General features: G+C 35.7%; 1 protein-coding gene across 2 annotated transcripts in view; it reads left to right on the top strand.

The window, feature by feature from the left end:
* Nucleotides 1-26,523, top strand: part of GRM8 (glutamate metabotropic receptor 8) — a 784,383-nt gene that overhangs the window by 609,214 nt on the left and 148,646 nt on the right. For both annotated transcript variants that reach the window (XM_059932657.1, XM_059932658.1), the window contains exon 7: nucleotides 20,219-20,355. In XM_059932657.1, the coding sequence (XP_059788640.1) occupies nucleotides 20,219-20,355 (137 nt within the window). The remainder of the gene's footprint in view (nucleotides 1-20,218; nucleotides 20,356-26,523) is intronic.

Raw genomic sequence — 26,523 nt, forward strand, 5'->3', positions numbered from 1 at the left:
GTCCGTCCATACATGCTCACCCAGGCTGCCTTCCAATACTCTGAATTACCTTTCTGAAGAAACCTGCTTGTTCATATGCATCAAACCATCAGAATCTTGCACTGATCTAACTAAGAGATACAGTTTTCTGTGCTGATGTATAAAAAAGTTAGTAGGTTAACCTGCCAGAGCAATACTGTTGCATTTTACACATAACCTTCTGCTTAATCTAAATAATTATGCTAATAGTAGGAATTCGCTGCCTTGTGCTAGAGCAGTAGGAAGATTTCTGGAGGCGTTTGGGTCACATAAGATGCATTTCTTCTGCTTCTGGATGGAGTTGGCCCTATACAGAGCTGTAACGGGGGGGAAGGAAAGTATTAAAATTGAACAGTGATATTTAGGGAATCCAGGATTACAAAACAAAACAAAAAATATATTTTAGCACCTAATACAAGTTCATTTTCAAAAAGTAGATGTATCATTTCTTTCAAAATATAATAGTAAACACACTCATGTTACAGAAAAGTCTTATATAAAATGCTTTTTATTAATTTTTTACAAAGTGTACTTCCATCCTGAAAGAGTATTGATTAAACCAAACTTCAGGAGTTAGGAAGAACAGGGGGCTAATTTGATCACTTCTAACAATGACCTATCTTTATGGAGACTTCCCATTTCTTTCCCAGGTGCTTCCAGGTAAATTTGCATCATCAACCTTCCGGGGGATAATTGTTCATGTTGGGTACTTCTGTAATAGGAATAATGTCCCCTCCTGCTGAAATCCAGCCACCTTAGGGGCAGATGGTAATGACCTCTTGAAAGAGTGTGGACTGCTATAAACAGATTAAGCATAGAAGTGACACAGATTATGAGAGACTTTAGGGGACTTCGAGGCAGCTAGAACATAATTACCCAAATTACATTTGGCTTAAACAACAGGCTAATGCTTCTTTTCTAGCCACATGTTTCAGAGAGACATTAATGTTCTATGTTGTAATTTTCTGTACAAGGAAAGAACAGGCATTTTTGAGCAAAGCAACAGTTTCTAAGCCATTATTGTATTTGCTTTTTGGTTGTTTGGTATCTGGAAATATCTGAAGTCTTTATTTATTTATTTGTTTATTCTTTTGTTTGTTTAAAATTGTGGTGAAATATACATAACAAAGTGTATCATTTTAATCATTTTTAAGTGAACAGTAGCATTAAGTACATTGGCAGAGCTGTGCAACTATCACCACCATCCATCTCCAGAAGAGTCCTTATTTATTTTTGTTCCATAGAGATTTTAGTTTATTTGATTATGTATACTTGAAGAACTGTGTTTTTCTTTTTCTTTTTCTTTGGTTATCACAACCTCTTTCCCCCCAAGTTTTGTGACTGTTTCAAAAATAGGTTTTCAATTCACAATGTGTTTCTCTCAGGGAGATAAATCATACATCCCACTATTCTCAAAAGAACTGACATCTCAATTTGAAAAATACAGGAATGCTTGGCTTCTCCAACACCGTGTTGCTAATGCTTTAACCAGAAGCCAGTTATAATTATGGCAATTCCGAGTCAACAGTATTGAGTTGACATCCTCATGTTTCACAGCAGCTTCAGAGGGGGCTGCTTTAAGAGCAGTTTTAATTATCCGAAATGTTTTTAAAATTCATTTATTCCTTAAGCCAATAAATACCCTTTTTTAGATTATCTGTGCTGTGCTACACAAATGCACTAAGAGAGAAGGCTGCAATGATTGTGGACTAGTCAACTGCCGTGGTGTTTCTTTGGGAAAGACCTTCGGAGGAGGGATCTGGCACGTAGATGGAATTTTGGAGCACACCTTGATCAGTCCGTAAAGCAGAATAAAAAAATCATCAACAAGCTATTTGGTGTCATGACCCCTTTGAATTTTAGATTACAGTACTTGTTCTCTCCAGAATAATGCATTTTCACATGCACCCTGTTTACTAACTATTGCAGGTGGTATAAACATTTCATAAACATTTCATAAAGCTCTTCTATAGAGCCCTTAGAAGTCGGTGGAATTTAGGTTAGTGATGTGCAGACGTGGAGGTGAAAACTTTCCTCATTATCTTGTAACAATACATTGTTAAATCTGTAAGCTCTTGCTACTCAAAACATGATATGCAGATCAGCAAGGCTGTTATCACCTGGGAGCTTGTTAGACATGTTACAAATGGAGACATTTAGACTCCACCCGAGACCCACTAAATTAGCGTCTGCTTTTGAAAAATATCATGGGTAATTTGTGTGAACATTAAGCACTGCACACAAACAGGCCAGAGAAAAAAGTGTGTGTGTGTGTGTGTGTGTGTTTGCATCCTAGAATAATTCTTAAGGCTTTTTCATATTATATAAATATTAGCAGTTATTCATAGGCACTGCTCTTTGGATGTAAAATTCCTAGAAGGAAATTACTCACTTCAGAATTTGAAATATTTGTTCACTTTGACACAGCAAGCCCAGATAAAGAAATTTTTAAAAAAGCAGACTATTAGACAAAGTAATAAGCATGAGATTTTTTTGGCAATGTTGTTATATGACCAAATAATTGGCAATGATGTAAGTATCCACCACTATGAAATTGGTTAAGTAAAATATGGTAGATATAGAAACAGAATAAATGTATAGCCAATAAAATTATATTAGTGATCGTTACGTATTGACATATAGAGTTTTCCATAATTATTGTTAATTGAAAAAGGAAGGATTTAAAACTGCATAGATAGTATTATATCATTGTTTTTTGAATAGATAGCTGTAGATATAATAGGAAAAAATGTAGTTCAAATAATAACCATTTTCACTAAATTATAGTAGGATGATGGGCCAATATTCTTTTTTTATTCTCCTGTCTTTCTTTTGCTTATCTTGACTTCCAGATTTTTTACAATAAATATGAATATCTCTATAATGAATATTTTGTTAAAAATAGAAACATCATTGTTCTCCAACACTAATATTCAGCTCATTTCATCTGATATTTGACAATATTCTGCTTCCTCCTATTTTCGATGATAAAGGTGGTCAGTTACATGAGCTTGGTTTTGAAAAGGCAGTGACTAGATAGAGCATATCTTATTGGATGTTGGCCCTTGGATATAGTTTCCTTCTGTATACACAGCAGACTAGATTATGGACCAAGAAAATGTGAACACTAATTTTTCCCCTTCCTCAATGAGACAATCTGTTTATTGGTTGTTGCCAGGTAACATTACAACTTATCCTTTAGATATGGTATAACTGTTGCAATAATGTCATTTTCACTGAGAAGATGAGGAACTTTAGAAACTAGTGTGACAAAAGTTAAATGTAATGAAAAATGAATAGGAAGATGTATCATTACAAAGGCATCCAAGTTTTTAAAGCTACTTTCCATTATTGTGCTTTTGTTATTTTTTCTAACTTCCCATTTTGTATTTGAATTTAATTAGGGTATAAGAACAAATTAATTAATTATGAGGTAGCTAACAGATATAGATAGAATTTCTACAGGCTTTCAGATGACTGAAAAATAAACCAAACCAGAAGTATGGCTTCTGATTTTGTTTTTCTTCAGATATGAGACTTGCAGGGTCTTGCTGTCTAGTATCTATTACATACACTGTTCTCCTAGGCTATTCTCAGGACTACAAAATACAAAATATATATTTTACATAAGTTTCTGAGGGTTTTTTAGTCATAAAGTTAAGTGCTTCTATAAACTTCCGAGAGCTCAGTATCTGAAGACATTTAAATCAGAAAGCATAAAGCATTCAGCAATTTCAAAGGAAGAAAAACAGAGCTTCATGAAAATTCCAAATAATATTTTTGTTATTATTATTTTCAGATATTTGGGAACATTTAGAACTTCATCTTATGAATTAAAAAAAATTTGGAGAGCTATCACCATTAACCTGGGATATCCAACTTTCTAAAAGAGGAATGTTTATGGTTTTGGTAGTGAATTTTTAAAAACCACTTTATCGAGGTGTGATTGACATACAAAAAGCTATACATATTTAATGTATATAGCTTAATGAGTTTAGAGATAATTATACACTAGTGAAACCATACCACAGTCAAGGCTATAAATTTATTCATTACCTCCAAAAGTTTCCTCTTGCCCCTTTTATTTATTTATATTTTTTTCAAAATTTTTTTGTTTGTGTGGTAAGAGGATTTATAGGAGCTACGCTCTGAGCAGATTTTCAAGTATATAATGCAGTACTGTTTTTAAATTTTTACTGGAGTATAGTTGATTTACAATGTTGTGTTAGTTTCTGCTGTACAACAAAGTGAATCAGTTATACATATACATATATCCACTCTTTTTTAGATTCTTTTCCCATATAGGTCATTACAGAGTACTGAGTAGAGTTCCCTGTGCTATACAGTTGGTCCATATTAGTTATCTATTTTATATATAGTAGTGTGTATGTGTCAATTCCAATCTCCCATTTATCCCTCCCTCCCTTTCCTCCTGGTAACCACAAGATTGTTTTCTACATCTGTAACTCTATTTCTGTTTTGTAAATAAGTTCACATGTACCATTTTTTTAGATTCCACATATAAGTGATATCATATGATATTTGTCCTTCTCTGACTTATTCACTCAGTATGACAATCTCTAGGTCCATCCATGTTGCTGCAAATGGCATTATTTCATTCTTTTTTATGACTGAGTAATATTCCATTGTATATATGTACCACTTCTTCTTTTTTTTTTTTAGATGCTATTTTTGTAGACTTTATTTTTTGGAGCAGTTTTAGGTTTACAGAAAAATGGAGCAAAAAGTGAAGTCCCCATTTATTACCCCTCTCCCTGCTGGCCCTCAGTTTTATCTATTATTAACATTTTACATTGGTGTGATATATATGTGTTATAATTAATGAACCATTACTGATACATTATTATTAATTAAAGTCCATAGTTTACATTAGAGTCAACTCTTGCAGTATTGTTAACCAAATGCCATATGTTGTACATTAGATCTCTACAACTTATTCATCTTGCATAACTGAAACTTTGTACTCTTTGACCAACACCTCCCCATTTCCCCCATCCCCCTAACCCCTAATAACCACTATTTGACTCTCTGATTTTATGACTTTATGATATGTAAATGCTTCTGTGTATTTAGGAAGTCTAATATTATTTGAGTAAAGAAGTAAATTATTTAATCATGTTATTATTACAGTGAGTGAGCAACTCATGGTTAAGCTGAATGACATTAATTTAGAACTCTAAAAGGTGCCCCTGTAATCCCAGTGTCATCCAGTGCAATGAAGGGATCAACTTTCCTCTCTGTATGTGACGTGATGAACACATACATCACACATATTATGCATGTTGACATGCTACTTTACTTACTATGCTAATTCTAGTGATATGCCAGAGTTCTTAGGTAAAGGTATTTTTTTTAATGTGAGATTCATAACAGGAAATAAAAAATATATTCCTCAGAGTTTATCTGGTGTAAAATTTTAATTTTGAAAGAAAATATTTTGTAATGTACTGAAATTTTAGTTTTATTCACAGAAACAAATAATTACATTAAACCTCCATGAAGCTTGGTCTTCAAAGCTCAGAGTAAAGGGTTAGTTGCGTTTAATGTTTTTGATTATTACATTTTCATAATTTTGGTGGTATTCAACAGATCAATTCTCAATTAGCTAAATATAGAGTGAAATGCAGAAATTTGATATTAATCACCACTATGAACATAAATAGCTATAAGGCATTAACTCCTTTCAAATGGAAATTCATGTTGACAAAAATGAAATGTCAACTTGTTTAATTTTTTTACACCCTTAGTTGATTATATCAATGGGAGAAACAGAGTTTTAGTTAATTAATTTTTTGGTTGAACAAAGTTATTGATTTATTCTACTTTTATAGACATGGCACTGAGGGATGGGGTCTATGATAATTATTAACATATGATTTTTTTAAAATGTTATATCTTTTAATCCTCCAGCTACCTTATGATATAAGTGATATTCACCTCATGCAGAAGAGGGAACATACGCAGTGATACTTTCTCAGTGGTCCATGAGCTATGGCACGATTGATTCCAAAGGCTTTGCTCTTTCAACCACTAGACACTTCTCCCTTTGGATAGATGTCTGATCCTGACGCTCATGTTCATTATTTAACATTCCATCATTAAAATTCAACATTAACAACACTGCTTTAAAGAAAGATAAAATCACTAAGATCTCATGGATCAACTTAAGTAAAGGGTAACCTTATGTTTGTGTATATCCACAATGTTCAGCAAGTACTAAGGACTCAAAACTGGTTGATGATGTTGGTGATGATGTCAATGGAGACAACGATGAGGTACAATTGCCCTGGAAGGGCAGGAAGGCCAAGGGGGGAAGGTTGATGAGGGCCAGGTTCTAGGTGACTAGGAGGACTATGTTAGGTTAGAAAGCACTCTGCGATACTAATTTGGAGCTTGTAGTCAGTAGCAAATATGAGAGGCAGATCCCTATAGGGGTCTAAATCAACACTGAGATTAAATAGTCTGGAGCTGAGTTTTGAAATGCAAAGGTAACAAGTAAAATGAGAAACCATTCACAGCTTGTGGAATTAGGAAACCCCTTCAGTTGATGAACAAAAGGGAGGAAATAGGCAAAGCCTAGAGCAATTCCTAAGGTAGGGTCAGATATTCCTTAGGACATATTTTTTGTGGTGCTGTGACCTGGGTAATGGGAAGCAGTTAAAAAGAGAGAGAGCTGCTGATGTCCTGGGTAGAGAACTAACTTTTTATGTTCACAGACATATATAGAACCACTTTAAAATACTTCTATTTGCTCTTAATTCCTTAATTAGTTTTTTTAACCCAATGTGTTTCCATAAAACAAAACTTTAAAATGACAACAGATTGTTTCTCTAATGATCATGAATAATACACCCACTTCTCTTTTTAAATGGAACCAAGAAATTTATTCCTAATTAAAACTAATTTCTATATAGCATTCCAATACAAAACTATAATAATTAATATACCAGGAAATTTTTATAAATATGGATTTAAAACATATAGTGTTATTCTTTCCTATACTTTTGATACATATACTAGAACATATGAGAAATTGATTGTTCTTTTGTAATTGATGTAAAGGCTAAACTAAACTAATTGTAAAATGGAGACGTAAATCCCTTGTTAATATGGATACTCCTTATGAACCACATAGTTATTAAAAGGAAGATATTATTTTAATACACATTATTTTTGGATATGGAGCTTAAGAATTCCTATGGAGCTTTTTAGGAAAAAATTGTGTTTTTAGCTATTTAAAGGTCTTCAAAATTTAAGATTAAATTATACAAGAATATCAGTGTAATGAATACTATCTCAACTATTTGTTTTAGTACAAAGTTGTTTTCCTTTTAACCAAAAAGATTTTGTCATTCAAGAGTTCCGAGTATTTGCAGACCCAGGCCCAAAGTGTATAATATCAAAATCTTCAGAAACGTCAGTGTTAGCTATCATTAATTATTCAACATACACCTCCATTTTTTTTCAGGTGCTAACATTTTTTAGACAAAAATGCAGGAATACTATTGGGGACCTTCTCAGAGATAAGCTACCCGACTGACCTGCACTGAACTCATTGGTGAACTGCAATTTTTTTACAGAATCAGAGTAACTGAACCAGACTCTCCCATATTACTTCTCATTTGTGTAGGGGAGAACATTGCTATCAGCAGACTCTGAGAGCTACTTCTCTCTCTGCTAATATCTGTGTGTTTTAGCCATTGATATGAAGTGTGGTTTTTACCAAAAGACACCTTATTTTTTTCTTCCAGGTCTTTACTACATTTTAAAGAAAGCACAGTTTATCCATTCCTCTGTTGATGGACATTAGGTTGCTTCCATGTCCTGGCTATTATAAATAGTGCTGCAATGAACATTGGGGTGCATGTATCTTTTTGAATTATGGTTTTCTCCAGATATATGCCCAGGAGTGGGATTGCTGGATCATATGGTAGCTCTATTTTCAGTTTTTTAAGGAACCTCCATACTGTTCTCCATAGTGGCTGTACCAGTTTGCATTCCCACCAACAGTGTAGGAGGGTTCTCTTTTCTCCACACCCTCTCCAGCATTTGTTGTTTGTAGATTTTTTGATGATGGCCATTCTGACCGGTGAGGTGATACCTCCTTGTAGTTTTGATTTGCATTTCTTTAATAATTAGTGATGTTAAGCATCTTTTCATGTGCTTTTTAACCTCAATTCTTTAAATTTCTCTCTGAGGGCAGGCTTGACCATATCTTCTAGTTTTGAAATATATTAGTATCTGTTAAATAGTACTCTATAATTTTAGTTTTAGTTCTGACTCAAGGATTAATTAACATGAGCACTTAATTGTTTTTTCTAAATCTTTAGGAGTTTTTGATGTTTATCTTCCTTAGTCTTGCTTTAACTTTTTACTCTCTTTAAAGCTTTAGTTAAAAATGTCAGTTTCTTCAGTAGTGGTCAGAGAATATGAATTGAGAGTTCTAGTTTATGGTAATCATTCATATTTTATTTTGGGCAGAAAATAATTTTTGTAAGTATTTTATATATATTTGAAATAAAATATATTATTTAATAGTTATTGTTTTCATCCGTTTAATGGATCAGCCTCTAAAAGGGATATGTGAAAGTCAAACTACACTTTTAAAAAAAATTTATGATGGTTTTTTTTACTTACATATTTCAGTGTTTCTTTTGATTATGCTCCAAATTGTTATGCATGCAGCATAGAATAGAAACACCTCAAATCACCATGGTAACATAGACAAGTCACATTTATCACAGTGGCATAATATACATTGACAGTTTGTGTAATTACAGAAAATCAGATCCATTATAAATAAATGATTTGGTATCCTTTTTAATTCAATATATAAATTATTGTCAGAAATGAGTAGATCTCTCTAGTTTCATATTTTATCCATTTCTTTAGACACTTTGACACCTACATTTGTTCCTATAGAATTATCTGTATTTGATTGGCTTACTGTAATTTTGCAAATATTAACAAAATATTAATTCCAAACCATATTGAAAGACTGTATGTTTAATGATATTTCAAACAATGAATTATTACAAAGGCATGCATAACCGAAGATAAAAGAACAATCTGATATTGAGCAAGAAATGAAGTAATAACTCAACTGGTAAGAGGTGAATTTTAGCTTTATTTTACTCTTCAGAGAAATCTTCATAGTAAAAAGTGAATTAAGCTTTTTGGCTTAAAAATATAATGTAATTCTAATCCCAGACATTATATTTTATAAACTGGGAATTCTTACAGAAGCTTGACTAGTTCTGTTTGTGACCTATTTTGTTTGGGTTCATAGACCCTCAGGGAGTATTTGTATTCTCCAAGGGCATAATAGCAGAGCTATTTTATAATTTTTAATATATCTCTCTTTTCTTTTTTTATTCTTTTTTTTTTCTTTTTTTTCTCCCTTTTCTTCATTCTGCTTCCTTACTTCCTTTCTTCCTCCCTCTCTCCCTTCTCTCTTTGTCTCTCTTTTTCTCTTTTCTCCTCTTGGTTCCTTGGCTAGTGACACATGCTCATAATTTTTCTATGCAAGGTCCATTTTCATCTATTTAATTAGTTATTTAGTTATTTGGTTATTTCAAAGAATGTAATAAGCATCTGTGAAAATACTCCCCTGTCCCCCAAAACTAGGATTGTGATAAAAAACTGTATCCAAACATGTTTTTCCATCACCAACCCATCCTCACATCACTCCCAAACAGTCAACATTCCTACCTTTTAAAATAGATTTGTCTTGCATATGTATTCCCAAAAAAGCACACAGATTTTTTAAAATTTTAATCATTTATACCTTTGTAAAATGTATATTTGGTACTTTCTTTTTTCACTTAATGTTATATTGCTAAGATTCATCCAGATTTATGGCTGTCTCTGTAGTTCATTCATTTTGGCTGCAGTATAATATTCCATTGTATAAATATCCCATATACCACAACTGATTTATTCACTCTCTTGATGGTATCTGGGGTAATTCCAGGTGAGTTCTATAAAACTTTCAAGGAAGATATTACAATTTTATAAAAACTCTTGCAGAGAAAAGAAAAAAAAGGAATATTTTCCAATTTATTCTATGTGGCCAGTATAACCCTGGAACCAAAACAAAAAGGAAATTATAAGAAAGAAAATTACAGTTCCATCTCACTTATGAGTATGAATATAAAGATTCTAAACAAAATATTAACTGATTGAATCCAGCAGTGCAAAAAATATTGAAAGCAAGTTCGATCCATCCCAAGCTTCCATGACATAACTGAAAAATGCATAAATGTAACTCATTATAGTAACAGATTAAAAGAAAAATACTTTGTCTGAAAAGATGTATAAAATACATTGCTAACACTAAAAAAATACTCATGATAAAAAAAAAATCTAGTACATGTAGGATAAAAGGGACTTTCTTAAACTGATAAGAAACACATATAAAATGCCTAGATCAAACATAATCCTAAATGAAGAATGTGGGAAATATTCTTTAAAGGTTAGAAGAAGTATAAGGATGTCCACTATTGCCACTTCATGTCAAAATTGCATTGAAGGTCCTAAAAGTGCAATAAAAAAAGAAGAAAGAAAAAGATTGGAGGCATAAGAATTGTTAAGGAGAAAATGAAATTGTAATTATTTACAGTTAACATGATTCTTTACATAGAGATTAAAGAAGTTTTAAGAATTTATAGAGATAAATCCTTAAGTATAATAAAAAGAGTTTCACAAGGGTTTTTCAACCTTAAAACTACTGACATTTTGAACTAGATAATTCTTTATTGGAGATGGATGTCCTGTGCATTGTAGAATGTGTAGTAGCACCCCGGCCTCTTCCACAAGTCACCAGTAGTTGCACTGCCCCAGCTGCAAAATCCAAAAATATCTCCATACATTGCTAAATACCCCTGGGTGACAGAATCACCTCTGGACTGGATAAAAGACTAATACAAAACAAAACAAAACAAAACAAAACAAAAACAAGCAAAAAAACAACCTTCAGCTGAATTCTCTATACTAGCAGCAGAGTAGTAGATAATATAATTTTGGCCACCATTTACAATGGCATCAGAGAATATTAATTACCTAGGAGTAAGTCTACAAAAAATGGTTAAGTGCTGTGGAAAGAAAATTATAAGACTACATTAGATCTTGCAAAAGAAGATCCAAACAACCAAGAGACAACTTATGCTCATGGATAGGAAGATATTATAAAGATATCAAATCTTCCCCAATTGATTTATAGATATTATATATTTTTCCAATCATAATCTAAATAGGATTGTTCAGGGAACTTAAAAAGATGGTTCTACATTGTATACAGAAGAGTCTAAAGCAAAAACAAGTCAGAATACTTCTGAGAAAGAAGAATAGGGAGTGGGGACTTGCCATACCATTATCAGTCTTATTATGGAACTTTAGTAATTTATACAGTATGATATTGGGTCAAAGAGAGACAAATGAATTAATGGAATAGGAGGGAAAGGCCAGAAAAAGGCACATTCTCTATGTAACAGGTATAAAAGAGAAACATCTGTCCAGTCATTCAGAAAAGGGGAGTAGTGATGAAAAAATGATAATCAATATAGGAAAAAGGTGACGTTGTATACCGACCTCACATCATAAGTCAACTGTGGGTAAATTAAAAATGTGAATGTCAAAAGAAAAATTTTAAACTTCTTAGTAAGCATTCATTATAAAAATTAATAAATTTGACAATTTTAAATCCAGATGGTAAAAGCATCTTTTTTTCTTTTCCAGCAACACATTGGACTAGTCAGAGACCTCCTCCTAGTACACAGCAAATTTGAAAAAGCAAGAATATATGTACACACACACACACACACACACACATACACTCACATACACAGACACTTTCATAAATGTACTCATAAATGTAGTACTGTTAGAAATACAATGATTAATTAAAACTTATAATGGAAGTCATATATACAAATAAATATCTATAAGGTATTAAATACCCCCACGAAAGAAACAATAAGTTTGCTCTAGATAAAGAGAGGTTTTCTGTCAGCGAATGAAAATATACTGAGATCCGAGGATTGCAACACATTTCGGTTTGTTCCCAAATTCCTCTTAAAATGTATTACTTAATATTGCCTAATTATTACATATTCTTTTGCATTTCTTTCCTTTAAACAAACATTTGATATTTTTATCATCTCTTCGGTCACTTTTCTTATAAGAGATTTTATTTAAACCTCTTAATTCATCTGCTTCCCTGAAATGTGTATCACTAAATAATGGATTTTTTTCTTATTTTAAACATTCAATCAGCTTATTTGAGTACCATCAGTACAATTATAGGTTGTTATTTCTACTTCTCAAATTGTGCTATTCATTCCTGATAATGACACTTTTCATTCTTAAAATACCTTTAAGGCAAGATCATAAAGACATTTCCACAAGAGAAAGTACAATTGTCAGTTCAGTTTCTTGATGGAAAAATCAAGAAGGAGGGTTGGCTGAGAGAATTAGAAATGCCATTCAACTGTATTCCTTGTCCTATTTGTTTCACACACTAAAATAATCAGATAAAGAAAACCATTTCAGATTCTTTTCCCTTATAGGTTATTACAAAATATTGAGTATAGTTCCCTGTGCTATACAGTAGGTCCTTGTTTGTTATCTATTTTATATTTAGTGGTGTGTATGTGTTAAATGATGAGAAGGAGCCAAGCCATGCAAAGATCCAAGTGGGAAGACCATTGGAGAAAGAGAGAAGGGAGAGAGAGAACAAGAAACACCAAAGTACTGAAATAGAGCAAACATCATGTGTTTGAGGAACAGAAGGATCCCAGGGTGGATGAAGTATAGAAACAAGTGACTGGAGAATTAACAAGGCCTAAGGGCCATGATAAACACTTTGTGTTTTATTTTAGTGAAATGGGAAGCCACTGCATGATTTTAGGGAGAGGAGCCATCTGATTTGATGTGTGTTTTACAGTATCACTCTGGCCGCAGGATGGAGAGTGGATTGTTGTTCACCACTGTGAACATAGATATGGGCTAGGAGTTCAGGGAGAGATCACAGTAGCTTGGACCAGTGCAGAGAAGAGGAAATGGAGAGAATGGGGAAATTCTGGATATGTTTTGGAGACAGGACCTGTTAATGTCTTAGATGTGGGCGTTTATTTGTTTTTACCACTGGGGCAGTTTGAATTTTATTTTAGGATCTTCTCTCCAGTTCTGGCATCCACTGAGCCATGGGTCAGACTTGGATGAATCCACACCTTTTTAGGGGAGAAACTATTGAAGGCGGGGGTGGGGAGTTGGTCCAGTTGAAATTGAAGTGGAGGCCAGATCAGAAAGGCTCAGCCATGGACTTCTTCCCCAGTGACTGGAGGTTTAGAGCAATAACTGCTGAAATAATTAGTCTTTTACACCTGCACTATTAAATAGGGATGGCTATTGAGCTTTTGAAATACAGCTAGTCCAAATAGCAATGATCTGTGAGTCTAAGGTATACACAGGAGTTTGAAGATGTGATATATAAAAAAGTGTAAAGTATCTCATTAATGTTTGTATATTGGTTGCATTTTGATGTCATAATGCTTTGCATATATTGGGTTACACAAATGTTTTAATGAAAATAATTTTCTTATTTCTTTTACTTTTTAAAACTTCTTTGAAGAACAACTTTATATTTACAGAAAAATTGAGCAGATAGTACAGAAGTTTCCCATATTCCACACTTCCACACACACAGTTTCTCCAAATATTAATGTTTTGTATTAATGTAGTACATTCGTTACAATTAATGAACCAATATTGATATACATTGCTATTAGCTAAAGTCCATAGTTTACGTTCACTCTTTGTGTTTTACACTTATATGTGGGGTTTTAACTTAGGTTTTTGAATTGATTGAATGGATAGACAGTCCTCAGCTCCTTATTAAGAGGAAAAAGACTGTGAGGAACGTGTTTTGAGTGGGGACTGTTGCGTCTGGATATGTAAAGTGTAAGATGGTTCTCAAACAACCAAGTGGAGATACAGGTAATTGGTAAGTCTGCACTCAGGGCTAGGTGTATACATTTGAGACTCATCAGTGGAGGTATGAAGTTACATTTCGAATTAACATGGTCTGATGTGTTAATGGGAAATAAGAAAACAGAGTGAGGACAGCTCACTCAAAAAGTTTTATTTTACTGCTAAGGAGAGTGGATAAATGAGGCAGTAAGGTTAGTAATGGGATTTGTTTGCTTGCTTTTTTTTTTTAAGATGAGAGCTATGAGAACTCAGTTGTAAACTGAAGGGACCACTGCAGACAGTCTAAATCTGTTGATGTAAAAGAAAGAAGATAACTGTGAGACAAAGTGCACGGAGAGTGAGAGTGAAGGGGGGGTCCTAGCACTAGGGGAGGAACACGCCTTTGATTGGACGAGGGACGTGTGTTTCAGCAGGAGGGAAGCGATCATATGAGCATAGATGCAGCTAGGCTGTAGGTTTTGTTGGGGAGTGAGGAGGGAGTCTTTGTCCTATTGCTGCTTTTCCTCGGTGAGAAAGTCAGACAAGCTGAAGCAATGGGGAGGAAAATGTTGGATGTGTGCGACATGAAACAGTTAGTCATCCAGAAGTGGGAGAAGTGGATTCACTGGGAAAGTATGGCAGAATCAGAAAACAATGTTGACTACACATTGGAATCTGAGGTCATGAATTTAAGGTAAGACCAGAGAGCAGGGTCGGGACTAGATGAAGCAGTGGGACACCTAACGAGCAGAATTTAGGGAGGCGCCCACTCTCAAGAGTCACGCCCAAGGCATCTCACATGCTTCAATCTAGTCCTGGCCTTGCCAGGCAGTAAAGTTTTATGACTTTTTTAAACAATATTCAGCTGCTTGAGTAGAAGAAAAGAAGATGTACAATTGAGTTCAATCATGAGTGTTTTGGCAGAGGAATAAAATCAGACAGAGAGGGGAGAAGTATAAAAGGACAGAAGGCATTTGGAAGGAACATCATAGAACCTATGCAAGACTAGGAGGGAAGAGAAACTATCATGGGGGTGAAATACAATGAGAAACTGGGGTAATAAATGAATCACTATATTTAGGGGCTCATAGAATTGTTGCAGTGGGGGCAGAAGGTGGTATCCAGAGAACACAATTTGAGAGATGATGTAGTTACTGATTTTAGATTCTGATCATGTTAGTGGCGGGTGAAATGCATGTGAAAGTGTGAAAGTCAGCTAATGTAGAGGCCAGGATGCTGAGTCATTCAGGTGTGTGATGAAGCCACTAGAAATGATAACAGGAATATGGGTGGAAGGGAATACAGTGAGCCAAATGCTGAAGTTTTCAATGAACAAAGGCTAAGTAACTGAGATATGTAAGAGTAATCTGACTGATTCCTAAATAAACTATCATATGATTCTAAGTCAAATATATAGCTCTGTTTACTGTTGTAATGAATACTTGATAAAAATAAATTGGATAAGAAAAGGGAGAGCATGAATAATTGAGATTCTGTTGAAAGTTGCTATTTCCTATGGCATTTGGTCAATGACTTCCATCTCATATATTCATTCTTCTTTTAAGGGTGCTAAAAATTACTAAATTAACTGATTTTATTTTACCATTCTTATTTTTTCCTGCTTACCCAATAGCACAGGTGGTTATGAGAAGGAAAAGGGATAGTTTTGTAGCAAGAAAGAGAAACAAAAGTAATAAACATGACAATACACTGAGCGCCTTACACTTATAAATACATTTATATATAATATTTGCACATAAAAGTGAATGAATTACTCTTGCATTGCCTTTTGCGTTGTGGAAACAAGAAAATGTAGATCAAGGGAGCATAAGTGTCGGCAGAGGAATGGATAATGATGATGATAGTTTTCACATATTGCACACCTGTTGTGTGCCAGTCACATACTACGTGCTTCACATGCATCGTCTCATGCAGCCCTTGTAATAGCCCAGGGAGGTTGGGGTTATAATGTTCTCTTGACAGTTGACAAAACAGGTTTTTGGAGAGTAACTTGCCCAGATTACACAGGTAACTGGCAGAGCCAGAAAGCAAACCCCAGTCCCTGGATCCCAAGCTCATAATCTTCCCCAGAACAATATTCAACAGAGCCAATATTTTCAAATAAAATCTTCATTGGATAGGTCATTTTTCCTACCAAAGCACGTTGGAGTGCTTGACATGCCTAGTAACAAAAATACAGTTTTTTCCATGCATTTCATATTGAACAGAAAATATCCAAGGTGATATATAGACTCTGAGAGCAGTATCTGACTAGTAAAAGTTACCTCCACCTCCATGTTGTTTGTTTCCATTTCTCCACTAACCCACATTGATTAAAGAGTATGTAAAAAATTAGTGCACTTCAAAATTTCTGAAATAACTAAAGTCTAGGATGGAAAGAAACACAAGAAAACTTGCTGGAGCATAATTTACTATATGTATATGAATTTAGCCTAACAAAATATATTTATATTTCTTACTTGTGTTGTTAGTAAACCATAATACATTGATGGATATATGGAGACGTTTGTCATTTCAAGTTCTTTTCTGGACAAAATGCCGCTTAATTCTGTTTTTCAGGGTGCCCAGTTTCAATACAAAGGGTGATCTTTCAAATTTCTACTTGTTGAAATTAATAAACAACATAGCCTCTCACAGTTACTCAAGGGTGTTCTTTGTTACATAGACCACAGTACCAGGGCAATTATTTGAGATAAGCCAATATGCAATTGAATCAGTTCTTTGTTGAAAGGGTTAAAGTAATTCAACCGCAAGCCTAGCCCAAGATCAGAAATCAGATTAGTAAAGCAAGTTGCAAGAGTGGTTTCTAACATCACACTGATAACAGTGTAAAAGGGACTTATTTGGTCCCTTCATTTGTGAACATAAAAGACGAGAGCTGATATAAGTGAAGTTCATAATGCTATGAAGATGCTGAATGTGGATTTGCTTGGAATTAGTGGGTGCCTCTTTCATGCTCTACTGTAATTTATTGATTGCACACTCAATATCAAGCAGTCTTCGGTGCCGTGCCCACAAAGATAAGAAATGCACTCTGCCTTTATTAAGGAGACCACGGTCTTGTGAGGAAGGCAGAGGGTCCACCCAGTATTGAGCACATAATAGGCTCTCAATAAATATCTGTTGAATGAATGTTTTGATCAGGAATGGGGATGGACAGTACAAGTGTACAGAGAGTAGTGAGTGCCATGATAGAGAAGGACAGGACATGAAGAGACACTTGGGTCCCTGCTCCAGATTTAGAAGATAAGTATCCTTATAGGTGTGCCTTTAAGACACATCTTGAAGGAATTATATAGAGAAGAAAGGTTAGGATAAAGGAGGAAGTGAACTTATAGAAAATAACATGCGAAACAGGATCGTGAGAAAGAGCATGGTGAATTTAAAGAACTGGATTTTAGGTATATTTGGCTTTGTGTTCGTAGAGGAGAACAAGGATTAGAAAGGGTGACTCCAGAAAAGCCATACATGCTCACTGAGAAGTTCTTATGCTCTCATATAGACCCTGGATCTCAAACACAGCACTGCCATAAAACAATAAAGGAAATAATAGTTAATATTTATATAATGCTTACTATTTACTGAATGTTTTCTGTATACTGATTCATTTAATCCTCATATCCCTCTGAGATGGGAATTACAATTAGCCCATTCTAAAAATGAGCCAAGTGAGGAACAGACAGATCAAGTAACTCACCTGAGATCATCTATCTAATAAGTGCCAGAGCTGGGGTTTGAGTGCGATGATCTGGCCCCCAAACCCACATTTCTAGTATATTATACTTTTATATAGTATGTATACTTTAGTATATTGCCTCTTGGTGCAATGCCAAATTTAGTGTAACTTGCTATTAATAATTATATTGAAGTATCCAAGTTGGACAATTATGTTTGGGATAATACAGCTCTCATTAGCTTGCTTTCCAATATACCTTCTTGAGGTGGAGAAAAGAGATATAGAAACAGTTAGCCCACTAAGAATTATATATAACTCAGAGTACATTCATGAGAATGTGTTACACAGGTGACATTCTCCTAGCCTGGGTATCATTATGGTAAAAAAGACTGGGATGCTGTTGTAGGAGATGAGGAGCTATTCAGTGAGGGATATGACAACACTGGGGAATTTAGTGAGACAAAAGTAAATATTACTTTATTCATGGAGTACATGACATCAGAATTTTGAAATGGTATGTAAATGTCAGGACTTGTTGATGATGTTAATGTGAAATTCATAATTAATGTGTATTTTTCCATCCAGTAATCTCTTACCCATTGAATTCCCATAATCCTTTGTCTAGATATTACTTAAAGAATGTTTAATATCCTGTCTATTACTCTGCATGGGCAGGTACTGAGAATACATATGGGGTGAATCATCATCATCATCATCATCATCATCATCATCATCATATTTAATTATCACATGCATTGTTCTTTGCAACTATTTGTTTAATTTTCATAGCAACTCTATGAGTGTTATTATTACTCCCATTTTACAGATGAGGAATCTGAGGATTTAAAAGTTAACCTGCTCACGTTCACTTGGAGTTAGAAAAGGTTTTGATCAGTTATAGCACATGGGTTTCCACTTGAGTATCTAAGGAGTAGTTAAGATAGTGGTTGATTGGAGAGCTCCTATTTTTTTCTCTAATTCCCTATTTCTTTCTTGATTTATATATAAAGTCACTTCCCATGTGAACTAATAATAATAATTTAAATGCATTTAGATCTTTTGAGACTTAAAAATATATTCATCTTTATTGTTTAAGTCCCTATGTGACAAGTGAAGAAAAGAGAGTACGTAAGTTGTGAAAATAAATGCAGAAGCAAAGTGAGCATCAATGTGCAGCTCTTGACTCTCAAAACAGTGCTCTTTCCTCCATGCTGTGCCATCTCTTGCGTCCTTAGCAGTTTTTTGCAGATACCAGGCATCTCATCAGAGACTTCACACTGCATTCAAATTTTAGGAAGATTCCAAAGAGGAATGTTTTAGACTTTTGTGATTATTGGTTTTAGTTTAAAACTCCACAAGTAGAATAAGGAACTCATTATAAGATGGAAATATATAGAGTTGACATGTATAACTATTAGTAGTATATATTTTTGGGGAGTGAAATATAGAAAAGAGATAGTAAGAAGAGGACAGTTTCTAGTATAGTATAGAAGTTAAATCCGGTATACGGTGAGAAGAAATTCAGGGAAGGGAACGTGCAGAGAGAAGATTGGCACAAAGAAAAGGGATTGCTGTCAGGCGAATTTGTCAAGATAGTAAAGAGTAAGGCAAGAAGATGAAGGTGTGGGCTGTGGGCAGCCTCCAAAGGCTAGTAGAGAAAAGGAAATTCTATATAGAAAGTGAGACTATAGATGGAACAAGAAAACATTGCAGGTAGTGATCCCTTTCTACTCTTAAAACCTGTGATTATGTAAAACTTAATGAGAGAGAAAGTAAAAGTGAGCAGAAGCTATTAAGAGAAAAAGATGAAAGCTTCTGGGAGAAATGGAAGGTTAGAAAAGATGACATTTCTTGCATCCTGCTGCCCCGCCACTATTGCACTATCACAGTGAATTGAGGGAACTTTTATGATCTGAGCGGAGTTGGGACTTCCCAGCGACCACTGCCTCACCCACTGAGAGGATCCTAAACGTAGCCCACATGGATAGACTCTTGGGCAGAAGTAGCAAAAGCAGAGGCTTAGAAGAGACATAGAATACGGCACTTGCTTCAGAGTGGAGTTCAAGTCAGAATAAAGTAAAACTCTAGGGAATCTGGCTGCGACGTTCTCCTGCCACATTTTGAATTGCTGTTCATAGTTCATACTGTACAATAGCTGTTATGCTTCAAGGCGTTTACACTCTTCTCTATTAACTGCCATTCTCCGTAGCCACTATTGGCTGTCCAGCCTATCAACTTTTATTTATTTAACTGTTAACGTTTGTCGCCTAACTTGGATTCTCATCAGTTACTTTCTAGTGTGCGTAATGAAGCACGTCTTCTTCCTGAAAGTATGTCTGGGCTTCTTTTCATGTCAGAGATATTATGCTACCAAGAATGACCTTGTATGGATTACTAGCTTCATATCTCTTACTATGCACAATATTTTTTTATCTACCATTTTTTTCTTACGGAGAAATAAGCCTAGTGGTCTATCTCACTGAAAAGTTAACATTGTTTTCTAAACATTTACAGGCAGTGCTGGGACACCGGTCACTTTTAATGAAAATGGAGACGCTCCTGGTCGTTATGATATCTTCCAGTATCAAATAACCAACAAAAGTACAGAATACAAAATCATTGGGCACTGGACCAATCAGCTTCATCTAAAAGCAAGTATCAATATAAACTTATACTTTATGTATATTGTTCTCAAGGAGAGACGCTTTAAGTGTATAACATTTGTTAGAATTGATCTTCTTGTAAATAAATTTTCAGAAAATGTATGATTTGATCCTTCTTCAACTTTAAAATGTTAAGAGAAGTCTTAAATGTCTGTAGAGATATTTACTCTCTGCAGGGATTTAATGAAAGATCTCATTTTCTTTTAAGTGACTAAATATACATTTAGGGAAACTTTATACTTTTCTGAAAGGCTCAGTTGTTCAAACCCTTGTACAGTGTGTGTGTATGTGTGTGTATGTGTGTGTGTTGGGGGGAGGGGTGACAAACTGTGCCATGAATGACAAAGTCGGTGCTTAATAAGTGTGCTTCACCTTTGCCACATCGTAAGTTGAGATCTTGCAGCTACATCTGCTGGATGGAAGTCAGTCATGCTCTGTATTTACATTACCTCTTTGAATCACAGCATCAGAGAAAGTTAATGTACCCAGAAGAGATGTTCAGTTTTTTAACAGCCCTTAGGGCTACCGGCTGTTCCTGTCCCCCCGGAGAGCCATGCAGGCCCAAGGCCCACAGATTTTGCATTTCCTACAAGTGGCCACGTGAGGAGAACTTGGAGAGCCCAGCTGGAAGCGAGGTCGCAGGGCAGCGAGGTCGCAGGGCAGCGAGGTCGCAGGGCCTGGGGCTGGTGCCAAAGGCAGTTGGTCATCTGCCTGCCCAGTGTCATGCTGTCACCGCCACCCGGGGCTCTGTCTCCTCCTGCTGGGACCAGGTGGGGCTGGCACGTGGGATGGCGGCAGGAGGAGAAGCTCTATCAGATGTGTCTAGCTGGCAGGCGGCCCTCCAGAGGGGCTATCCTAGGGAAGGGGTCTTCGGGGACACTGAGGGGAGCTGTCTGTTACCAGCACCCACTAATCATAAGGGGCTCCAGAGCAGGAGGCCCATCCTGAACTTGACGGATGGGGAGGCCTGGGAAATCACAGGGCATAGGGCAGGCAGTGGCTGCGTGAGGAGGGCACAGGAGTGGTTGGAGAAGCATCTGCTTACCACGGGGTAAGGAATCATTTCAAAATTTAACAGCCTGTGGTGCCATATCCATGCACACCGGTTCCTTCTGGTACAGACAAACAAGGAGTGTGCTCTGTGGTCGCAACTAAGGATCAGAGTTCCTTCATACATGAACATTAATGTCCATAGTACATTCTCTCATACATCTGTAACGCTGGACTGTTTACAGGAACTGAGTGGCCGAGGAATCACTACAGCAGCAGTGTTTCCCCTGTAGGCAGTGAGGTGCTTTTAAAATGTGTCTAATAAACCAGAAACATACTCTTCTACTGTTATATTGTTCTAATGTGTATTTCACTCTTTCCTTTAGTAAAAGTACCTCCTCTTCTTTTTTTTTTTTTTATAAATTTATTTATTTATTTTTGGCTGTGTTGGGTCTTCGTTTCTGTGCGAGGGCTTTCTCTCGTTGCGGCGAGCGGGGGCCACTCTTCATCGCGATGCGCGGGCCTCTCACTATCGCGGCCTCTCTTGTTGCGGAGCACAGGCTCCAGACACGCAGGCTCAGTAGTTGTGGCTCACAGGCCCAGTTGCTCCGCAGCATGTGGGATCTTCCCAGACCAGGGCTCGAACCCGTGTCCCCTGCATTGGCAGGCGGATTCTCAACCACCGCGCCACCAGGGAAGCCCAGTACCTCCTCTTCTTGATTCTCAAAGCTACCATAACACTGTGAGAGCTGAGTTCATTTCTTAAATGAATAGTTAATTTCATTTCCTAGCTATAGCTTATCCTAGCTGGAAGGTAAACACTTATGACATACATGAGAGTGGGGAGAGAGATTATTCTTGCCTGTGTGTGTTTTACACGTGTGTATGTGCTTTCTTGTGTTTGAACCCATTCAAAAGACATCAATTTGGTGTTGTTAATACATTTTTCACCTCTGTATGTCCAAATGTAGCCCCTGAAGTGCTACGTGTATGTAGCACCAGTCACCGTATTTCTCAGAAAAGCAGATAATGAGAAATAAGAAAACTAGGATATTTATGATTTATTGTCTCTGTAATGACTTCCTGCTAATTATCACAGTTCCACATTCAATAATGCACAAAGACAGCTCATATTTGCAACTGTGGTTGTACTTCGTAGGACCACATATCTACACCTTACTACGTGTAGCAGCCTGATGAAACCTTATCCCTTGTCCTGCAACCCAAACTTATGGAAACAAAGCTTTGGTAACTCTGTGGGTTATTGATGCCAATCTGAAAATCAATCGCTTCTTGGCAAAAGCCCTTTTGACAGCGGACCTCTGTGAAATAAAATAATTAAACACAACAAAGAAAATTTGATAAGGGTTAAAATAGGGAAGCTACTTTTTATCTGACTTTTATGAATGCCAAACTGCTTACTATATTCTTATGATTAAGGATTTAAATAACAAAGTTCAATGGTCGAAAAATATGTGCATTAATATATAATATGAAGATACCTAAAATAATTATACACACAAGCATACATACACATACACACACACACACACACATCTCTCTCTCTATATATGATATATTTATTATAAAACTTTATGTTGAATCTCAAGCTGCTCTTTTATGTACATTTACGGTGCATGAAAAGTTTGTTTATTATTGTGTTACTGCTCATAAAATATATCAAAACGATTTGTAAGAATTATTTCTCATGCATGATCATGATTGTTTATAACTACATAGCCATGCTAGCTTCACTGAAACAGAGAGAATCAACTGTCAGAAGAGAGTGAATTAGTTTGTGAAGAAAGGTCATATGTCAAGGGTTGAATTCTGAATTTTATCAGGACAAACAAAATGTTTCTACTTGGGAACAGGATTAGTCATCTGTTTGAAGGTGGAGGAGGGGTTTCTTGGAAAGTGACAGATTTACTGAAGTTCTGCTTAGATCTTAGGCAAGGCACCAAACAAATGCTTTGCCCCAGTTTTGTCGTCTATAAAGTAGAAACATTAATAGCACCTACCTTAGATGGTTGTAATAAGAATTAAATGAAATAATACAGTAAAGCAGTTAGTCCAGGGCCTGGCACACATGACATCCATAAACATTACCTATTATTAATCCAGTGTCTCATGATTCTATGTGGTCAGTGGGAGATCTGAGAATGAGTGTGGTGAGTAGAGAAGTGAAGGTTCTGTCAGAAGAGGCACTTGAGTTTGCTTTAGCAAGTTCAGAATATGTTCACTTAAAATGGGGACCATTTGTCCCTATAGCCCATTGCGTGCCTTTAATATTGGCCTTAATACTTTAGCAAATCTATCTGCACTTACAAAGTAAACTTTATTTAATATAAGTATGTAGTTTCTTTTCCTATGGTAGCCTGTGGCTAGATATTGTCACCTAGGCAGTTATTTTTGAATGGATTGGATAAATTCATTCTGTGCACATACTGCATGCTTAGTGCTGGGATTAGAGTGAAAATGTGAACTCTGCTCTCAGGGCGCTCACAGACTGGAAGGACAGACACTCAAACCAACAATTCTAGTGCAGTGGGGCAGGCCACAGATGAAGGTAGGTCCGTGGTTTTGCACCTGCAGCCCAGAGACAGGCCCCGAATCTGGCCTGACTGCTGGTGGGGGTTGTGATGATGGCAGGGGAGGGCACTCTTCCCCATGTACTTCATCTCTTCTTATTCTCTTAAACCAGATTTGCAATAGATTTCACACTCTTAATGGTAAGCATTTATCAGCCAGTTATTGGATTGAATTCGGCTTATTTTCAAAGAGCCAGTTTTTCTGACTGAATTCAACCATAGGATAAGTTTGTGCACAGAGGGTGCATGATTATGCATATATGAGTGCAATAAATTTGCCCTGAATATATCTTAGTGGAGTGAAAGAAATTGTAAAAGTAGGTTATTCTTTTTTTTTTTTTTCCTGGAAAATCATGAGGTGTTTTATTTCCCATTGTCTTCATTGTTCTAAACATTTTTTTTCTTTTTTATGGCACTAACATATGTTCTTAACTTAGCAATTACAATGAGTTAGTATAACTGTTGATTTTGATTTCAGTTTTTTATTCAGTAACCTCAGTCCACGCATGAAGGGCATATTGTCTACCTGAGAGTGCATTTGAACAATTAGGCTTCTCCGTTTTGTGAGGCTGAATCTCTCAAGAGGCAGGTGGTCCTTATTAGTAATTACAAAACGTACTGTAACCTAGAGGTTCAGAGAAAACAGCGGAGCCTGAACTGCAAAAAGAACAGCCATATGCTGCTTCAAGTCCGCAGGGAGAAGGTGTATGGAGGCTACCGGATGGGCCTAAAATAACTGAGGGCTCACTTTTCTGTACTTCCAACCAGAGCTACTCTTTCCAGATTACTGTAAGAATGAGACATAGTTTTTGCTTGTTTTGTTGTTTTGTTTTATTCTTTTTTTATTCAAATAAATAATTTGAAGATGAATAAAGATAGTAAAGGATAATGACTTAATAAGAATGTTTCATTGTTAGTGGCATGGAGTCAATTGGAAAGGGTGACTTGAAGGAGAAGGGCTTCATTTAATTTTGTGTGGGGCCACTCCATAGATGAAAGTAACTCTTGACCAGGTACTGAATTCTGACCCTCAGTTTTCTCATCTGTTAAGTGGGATTATAAATAGGCTTATTATGAAGATTAAATGCATTGGTATTCCAATACATAGTGGTCAAAAACAAGACCTCAAAGTCAGAAAGAAGATTTTTGTGTTCCAACCTTCCATTCCTGAGCCTTGGGCATGTTATTTTACCTCTTTTAGTAGTCTCAGATTCTTCATCTGCATGAAACAGTCATAACTACTTCATAGAGTTATTGAGATAATTAAAGGAAATTGCATATCAAAGATCCTAGAACACTGCCTGCTACATATTCAGTGTTAAACGAATATGGTAATAAAAATTTTGTTTTGTTTTGCCAGGAAAACCAGCCTATTGCAGAGGACCTATAATGGGTATTGCAATCTGAAATTCCATATATGAAAAGTCTTTTCTGCCTTTATCTTGATGTTCTGAGTAGGGAGTAACTGTAAAAAGAGTTACACTATGATAACTTGTCTGTGCCTATATAATAAACCCCAAATGTTTATTTTGGTATGAAAAAAAAAGTGGGCTTCATGAGTCAGTGCTTTGGGGACAACCAGAAACTCAAGCAAGCTTTCTGATTTAGCGCATTAAATCCGTCTTTTCTATGTACCTCTACTGTAGCATTTATAACATGATATTTTAATTGAATATATGTCTTTGCCTGCCAATGGTCAGGCAAATACATGCTATACCAGGGGTTCCTCAACCTGCTTGAAATACAGAAAGAGAAAGTTTCTGAGTCCCCTCATTTGCCTCATGGTTATATTGCTTTGGATAAACATCAAAAGTTTTTAACCAAAATCACTAGATTCCCTAATGTCATAGAGGAACAGCTTTTCTATGATGAAGGGTATTGACATAGCCTTGAAGTAGAGGACGGAGTGAATGGAGTGGAAACAATGTTTGAGGGGACGCTTGACCCTTTATTTGCCTTGACTCTTAGGAGCCATGCGTTTCCTCTTTGCCTGTTTCCCCATTGCAAAGTTGCCTGCATTTGAAAATGCTCTTTCATATGATTGTCAGTGCATATAAAAGATCATTCACCCTATGAGACAGGCATTATATAAAGCTTTTCCCATCCTACAGAGTATGAATGTGAAGTCAATTCTCCGAGACCCTTTACTACATTCCAATAGGACTTTAAATGCCACTCTATTTCCTGCCTTTATATTCTATTCAGACAAGGCCTTTTTTTGCTTCCTTTCCTTGTAACAAGATGATTAGTTGTCAAAACTATATTTTTGTTCACTAGATGCAAATTTATTCTTTTCAAAATAGGTCATTTTGGGGTAATTAATTTTTGTTTATGAGAAAATAACCATTTGGTAAATTCATGTTTTTGACACATCAAGCAAAGTCAAGGTAATTAAAGTTTAACTACGTTCTTGCTAGTACAGAGTAGGGGCTCAGTAAGGACTTGTTGAATATGTCATGAACAATATGCTGATATTTTCTAAATACTGACTTAATATGCAGCACTGATCCAAGATTATTGATTAGGAAGTTGACTTGTGCACAGATTATTTATTCAGTGACTGCTCCCTCCCAGG

This window comes from Balaenoptera ricei, chromosome 9 (assembly GCF_028023285.1).
Source record: "Balaenoptera ricei isolate mBalRic1 chromosome 9, mBalRic1.hap2, whole genome shotgun sequence".
In the NCBI taxonomy this organism is placed as follows: Eukaryota; Metazoa; Chordata; class Mammalia; order Artiodactyla; family Balaenopteridae; genus Balaenoptera; species Balaenoptera ricei.